General features: G+C 57.2%; 1 protein-coding gene across 1 annotated transcript; it reads left to right on the top strand.

The window, feature by feature from the left end:
- Window positions 1-2,432: 2,432 nt before the first annotated feature.
- LOC139241700 (ETS domain-containing transcription factor ERF-like) lies at window positions 2,433-6,011 on the top strand (the record flags this gene model as incomplete). The annotated part of the gene is made up of 2 exons (XM_070870073.1): window positions 2,433-2,547; window positions 5,777-6,011. Coding segments are annotated over exons 1-2 (287 nt in total), but the record flags the coding sequence as incomplete, so codon positions are not given.
- Window positions 6,012-6,565: the final 554 nt, after the last annotated feature.

Here is a 6,565-nt window from a genome sequence, read left to right as displayed (position 1 = left end):
TCTCCCCCCCCCCCCCCCCCCCCAGTATGCTGGTCTGTGAGTGAGCTCTCCCCCCCCCCCCCCCCCCAGTATGCTGGTCTGTGAGTGAGCTCTCCCCCCCCCCCCCCCCCAGTATGCTGGTCTGTGAGCTCTTCCCCCCCCCCCCCCCCCCCCCCCCCCCCCAGTATGCTGGTCTGTGAGTGAGCTGCCTCCCCCCCCCCCCCCCCAGTATGCTGCTCTGTGAGTGAGCTCCCCCCCCCCCCCCCCAGTATGCTGCTCTGTGAGTGAGCTGCCTCCCCCGCCCTGCTTTGATTTGAACAAGAGGGTGTTGTGTGTGCCTGAACCGCCTGACCTTGGGGTCTCCGGGGCGTGCTGCAGAGCGGGGCTCCAGGATTCCTCAGGAAATTCCTGGGATTCCGTGGGATTGGGAATGCTGGCAGTCGGGCTGAGAGTGCCGGGGGGGAGGGAGAGGGAGCTGGGCTGTTTCCTGGCCTGTCTGAAGTCTCTGGGCTTTTGTTGTTTGGGAGTGAGACTGCCGCTGGTTCTTTTCAGGATTTTCGAATCTCGGAACCTCTGCCTTTGTACCTCGAGGTGGGGTGGGAGGGAGGGCCGTGGTAAAGCCTTGCATTTATATAGCGCCTTTCACCGCCACCGGACGACTCAAAGCGCTTTACAGCCAATGAAGTACTTTTGAAGTGTAGTCACTGTTGTAATGTGGCAAGTTCCCACACACAGCAATGTGATAGTTACTTCTTCACTCAGAGAATTGTTAACCTGTGGAATTCCCTGCCGCAGAGAGTTGTTGATGCCAGTTCATTGGATATATTCAAGGGGGAGTTAGATATGGCCCTTATGGCTAAAGGGATCAAGGGGTATGGAGAGAAAGCAGGAAAGGGGGACTGAGGGAATCATCAGCCATGATCTTATTGAATGGTGGTGCAGGCTCGAAGGGCCGAATGGCCTACTCCTGCACCTATTTGCTATATTTCTATGACCCAGATCATCTGTTTATTTTGTCAGTGATGTTGATTGAGGATAAATATTGGCCCAGGACACCGGGGAGAACTCCCCCAGCCTTCTTCCAAATAGTGTCATGGGATCTTTTACATCCACTCGAGAGGGGCAGACAGGGCCTCGCTTTAACGTCTTGTCCAAAAGACGGCCCCTCCGACAGCGCTCCATCAGCACTGCCCCTCCGACAGCGCAGTACGGCACTCCCTCAGCACTGCCCCTCTGACAGCGCAGTACGGCGCTCCCTCAGCACTGCCCCTCTGACAGCGCAGTACGGCACTCCCTCAGCACTGCCCCTCCGACAGCGCAGTACGGCACTCCCTCAGCACTGCCCCTCCCACAGTACGGCACTCCCTCAGCACTGCCCCTCTGACAGCGCAGTACGGCGCTCCCTCAGCACTGCCCCTCCCACAGTACGGCCCTCCCTCAGTACTGCCCCTCCGACAGTGCGGCGCTCCCTCAGCACCGCCCCTCCCACAGTGCGGCGTTCCCTCAGTACTGCCCCTCCCACAGTGCGGCGCTCCCTCAGTACTGCCCCTCCCACAGTACAGCGCTCCCTCAGTACTGCCCCTCCGACAGTACAGCGCTCCCTCAGTACTGCCCCTCCCACAGTACAGCGCTCCCTCAGTACTGCCCCTCCCACAGTACAGCGCTCCCTCAGTACTGCCCCTCCCACAGTACAGCGCTCCCTCAGTACTGCCCCTCCGACAGTGCAGCGCTCCCTCAGTACTGCCCCTCCCACAGTACAGCGCTCCCTCAGTACTGCCCCTCCCACAGTACAGCACTCCCTCAGTACTGCCCCTCCGACAGTGTGGCGCTCCCTCAGTACTGCCCCTCCCACAGTACAGCGCTCCCTCAGTACTGCCCCTCCCACAGTACAGCGCTCCCTCAGTACTGCCCCTCCCACAGTGCGGCGCTCCCTCAGTACTGCCCCTCCGACAGTGCGGCGCTCCCTCAGTACTGCCCCTCCCACAGTACAGCGCTCCCTCAGTACTGCCCCTCCCACAGTACAGCGCTCCCTCAGTACTGCCCCTCCCACAGTACGGAGCTCTCTCAGCACTGCACTGGGAGTGTGGGCCTAGATTTATATGCTGCAGTGGGACTGGAACCCACGACCCTCTGTAAAGAAAGTCTTGAGGAATTGACCCACTGGTCAGTAAACTCGGCCTGTAACTGCGGAGTGTGTTGTAAGCCCCTCTGTGAGGGCAGTGAGAGGGCTGACGTTTGCTGTCGGCCTGGCTGGGCCTGTGATTTCCTGAGCCTTGAGGCCTGCTCCCACAGCCGTGGGTGTCTGAGGCCTGGTCAGCCTGCTGAAGTTGGTGGAGGGGCAGCTTCCGGTACTGTGGGATGTGGGCGGGGACCAGGACTGAGTGTAGGCTCCGAACTGGTTTAACCCGAATGGCCACCTCCCTCTCTGTACTGTGCTACTGACCTGGAGCAGCCTGGCTGGAGATAGAATTACTGACTGCTCGATTCCCACTAGGGCAGCACTGTCGTTGTGAGCGATGGGATTGACGCTGAAAGATTGTCCTGAGTCTACAGGCCTGGGAATCAAGGGTACAGGCACACTGGGAATACCGGGAGTGAGTTACAGGCTGGGATCGAATCGAGAGGTTCGGGGGGTTTATATATAGAATAACAGATACCCGGGAGTGAGGTACAGGGCGGGGTTCTGATCGAGGGGTTCGGGGGTTTATAATTAGACCAGATACCTGGGAGTGAGTTACAGGGTGGGGTTCTGATCGAGGGGTTCGGGGGTTTATATTTAGACCAGATACCTGGGAGTGAGGTACAGGGCGGGGTTCTGATCGAGGGGTTTGGGGGTTTATATATAGACCAGATACCCGGGAGTGAGGTACAGGGCGGGGTTCTGATCGAGGGGTTCGGGGGGTTTATATATAGACCAGATACCTGGGAGTGAGGTACAGGGCGGGGTTCTGATCGAGGGGTTCGGGGGGTTTATATATAGACCAGATACCTGGGAGTGAGGTACAGGGCGGGGTTCTGATCGAGGGGTTTGGGGGTTTATATATAGACCAGATACCTGGGAGTGAGGTACAGGGCGGGGTTCTGATCGAGGGGTTTGGGGGTTTGTATATAGACCAGATACCTGGGAGTGAGGTACAGGGCGGGGTTCTGATCGAGGGGTTCGGGGGTTTGTATATAGACCAGATACCCGGGAGTGAGGTACAGGGCGGGGTTCTGATCGAGGGGTTCGGGGGGTTTATATATAGACCAGATACCTGGGAGTGAGGTACAGGGCGGGGTTCTGATCGAGGGGTTCGGGGGATTTATATATAGACCAGATACCCGGGAGTGAGGTACAGGGCGGGGTTCTGATCGAGGGGTTTGGGGGTTTATATATAGACCAGATACCTGGGAGTGAGGTACAGGGCGGGGTTCTGATCGAGGGGTTTGGGGGTTTGTATATAGACCAGATACCTGGGAGTGAGGTACAGGGCGGGGTTCTGATCGAGGGGTTCGGGGGTTTGTATATAGACCAGATACCCGGGAGTGAGGTACAGGGCGGGGTTCTGATCGAGGGGTTCGGGGGGTTTATATATAGACCAGATACCCGGGAGTGAGGTACAGGGCGGGGTTCTGATCGAGGGGTTCGGGGGGTTTATATATAGACCAGATACCTGGGAGTGAGGTACAGGGCGGGGTTCTGATCGAGGGGTTCGGGGGTTTATATATAGAATAACAGATACCCGGGAGTGAGGTACAGGGCGGGCTTCTGATCGAGGGGTTCGGGGGTTTATATATCGACCAGATACCCGGGAGTGAGGTACAGGGCGGGGTTCTGATCGAGGGGTTCGGGGGTTTATATATAGACCAGATACCCGGGAGTGAGGTACAGGGCGGGGTTCTGATCGAGGGGTTCGGGGGTTTATATATAGACCAGATACCCGGGAGTGAGGTACAGGGCGGGGTTCTGATCGAGGGGTTCGGGGGTTTGTTTATAGACCAGATACCCGGGAGTGAGGTACAGGGCGGGATTCTGATCGAGGGGTTCGGGGGTTTATATATAGACCAGATACCTGGGAGTGAGGTACAGGGCGGGGTTCTGATCGAGGGGTTCGGGCGGTTTGTATATAGACCAGATACCTGGGAGTGAGGTACAGGGCGGGGTTCTGATCGAGGGGTTCGGGGGTTTATATATAGACCAGATACCTGGGAGTGAGGTACAGGGCGGGGTTCTGATCGAGGGGTTCGGGGGTTTATATATAGACCAGATACCCGGGAGTGAGGTACAGGGCGGGGTTCTGATCGAGGGGTTCGGGGGTTTATATATCGACCAGATACCCGGGAGTGAGGTACAGGGCGGGGTTCTGATCGAGGGGTTCGGGGGTTTGTATATAGACCAGATACCTGGGAGTGAGTTACAGGGCGGGGTTCTGATCGAGGGGTTCGGGGGGTTTATATATAGACCAGATACCCGGGAGTGAGGTACAGGGCCGGGTTCTGATCGAGGGGTTCGGGGGTTTGTATATAGACCAGATACCTGGGAGTGAGGTACAGGGCCGGGTTCTGATCGAGGGGTTCGGGGGTTTATATATAGACCAGATACCCGGGAGTGAGGTACAGGGCGGGGTTCTGATCGAGGGGTTCGGGGGTTTGTATATAGACCAGATACCCGGGAGTGAGGTACAGGGCGGGGTTCTGATCGAGGGGTTCGGGGGTTTATATATAGACCAGGTACCCGAGAGTGAGGTACAGGGCGGGGTTCTGATCGAGGGGTTCGGGGGTTTATATATAGACCAGATACCTGGGAGTGAGGTACAGGGCGGGGTTCTGATCGAGGGGTTCGGGGGTTTATATATAGACCAGGTACCCGAGAGTGAGGTACAGGGCGGGGTTCTGATCGAGGGGTTCGGGGGTTTATATATCGACCAGATACCCGGGAGTGAGGTACAGGGCGGGGTTCTGATCGAGGGGTTCGGGGGTTTATATATAGACCAGGTACCCGGGAGTGAGGTACAGGGCGGGGTTCTGATCGAGGGGTTCGGGGGTTTATATATCGACCAGATACCCGGGAGTGAGGTACAGGGCGGGGTTCTGATCGAGGGGTTCGGGGGTTTATATATAGACCAGATACCCGGGAGTGAGGTACAGGGCGGGGTTCTGATCGAGGGGTTCGGGGGTTTATATATAGACCAGATACCCGGGAGTGAGGTACAGGGCGGGGTTCTGATCGAGGGGTTCGGGGGGTTTATATATAGACCAGATACCCGGGAGTGAGTTACAGGGCGGGGTTCTGATCGAGGGGTTCGGGGGTTTATATATAGACCAGATACCCGGGAGTGAGGTACAGGGCGGGGTTCTGATCGAGGGGTTCGGGGGTTTATATATAGACCAGATACCCGGGAGTGAGGTACAGGGCGGGGTTCTGATCGAGGGGTTCGGGGGTTTGTTTATAGACCAGATACCCGGGAGTGAGGTACAGGGCGGGGTTCGGGGGTTTATATATAGACCAGATACCCGGGAGTGAGGTACAGGGCGGGGTTCTGATCGAGGGGTTCGGGGGTTTATATATAGACCAGATACCCGGGAGTGAGGTACAGGGCGGGGTTCTGATCGAGGGGTTCGGGGGTTTATATATAGACCAGATACCCGGGAGTGAGGTACAGGGCGGGGTTCTGATCGAGGGGTTCGGGGGTTTATATATAGACCAGATACCCGGGAGTGAGGTACAGGGCGGGATTCTGATCGAGGGGTTCGGGGGTACAGTGATGCATGTCCCGTTGTGTTGATCTGTGAGCTGACTGACTGTGCCTTTCCCCAGGCTTCGCCTTCCCGGACTGGGCCTACAAGCCGGAGTCGAGTCCCGGATCCCGGCAGATCCAGCTCTGGCACTTCATCCTGGAGCTGCTGAGGAAGGACGAGTACCACGATGTTATCGCCTGGCAGGGAGACTACGGGGAGTTTGTCATCAAGGACCCCGATGAGGTGGCCAGGCTGTGGGGCGTCCGCAAGTGCAAGCCGCAGATGAACTATGACAAGCTGAGCCGGGCCCTCCGGTGAGTCCAGGGCCTGGGGCCGCCATTGGACAGGAAAGGCCCAGGCTCCATCTCCGGCCTACTGCTGTGTGAGGCTGATCTCACACCCGGTGTGGGACTGAGCCCCCAGCACGCGCGAGCACGCACTCTCGCTCACACATAATAAATATAAATATATATATATATATATATATAAAATCCCCAGCCTGTGCTGAGTGAGCCTCCTCTCATAAGAACATAAGAAATAGGAGCATGAGTTGGCCATTCGGCCCCTCGAGCCTGCTCCGCCATTTAATACGACCATGGCTGATCCGATCATGGACTCGGGTCCACTTCCCCGCCCGCTCCCCATAACCCTTCACTCCCTTATCGCTCAAAAATCTGTCTATGTCCGCCTTAAATATATTCAATGACCCAGCCTCCACAGCTCTCTGGGGCAGAGAATTCCACAGATTTACAACCCTCTGAGAGAAGAAATTCCTCCTCATCTCAGTTTTAAATGAGCGGCCCCTTATTCTAAGATCACTCCCCCTTGTTCTAGTCTCCCCCATCAGTGGAAACATCCTCTCTACATC

Source organism: Pristiophorus japonicus, unplaced genomic scaffold (assembly GCF_044704955.1).
Source record: "Pristiophorus japonicus isolate sPriJap1 unplaced genomic scaffold, sPriJap1.hap1 HAP1_SCAFFOLD_1126, whole genome shotgun sequence".
Classification (NCBI taxonomy): domain Eukaryota; kingdom Metazoa; phylum Chordata; class Chondrichthyes; family Pristiophoridae; genus Pristiophorus; species Pristiophorus japonicus.
This window is presented reverse-complemented; position numbering and strand designations above follow the sequence as displayed.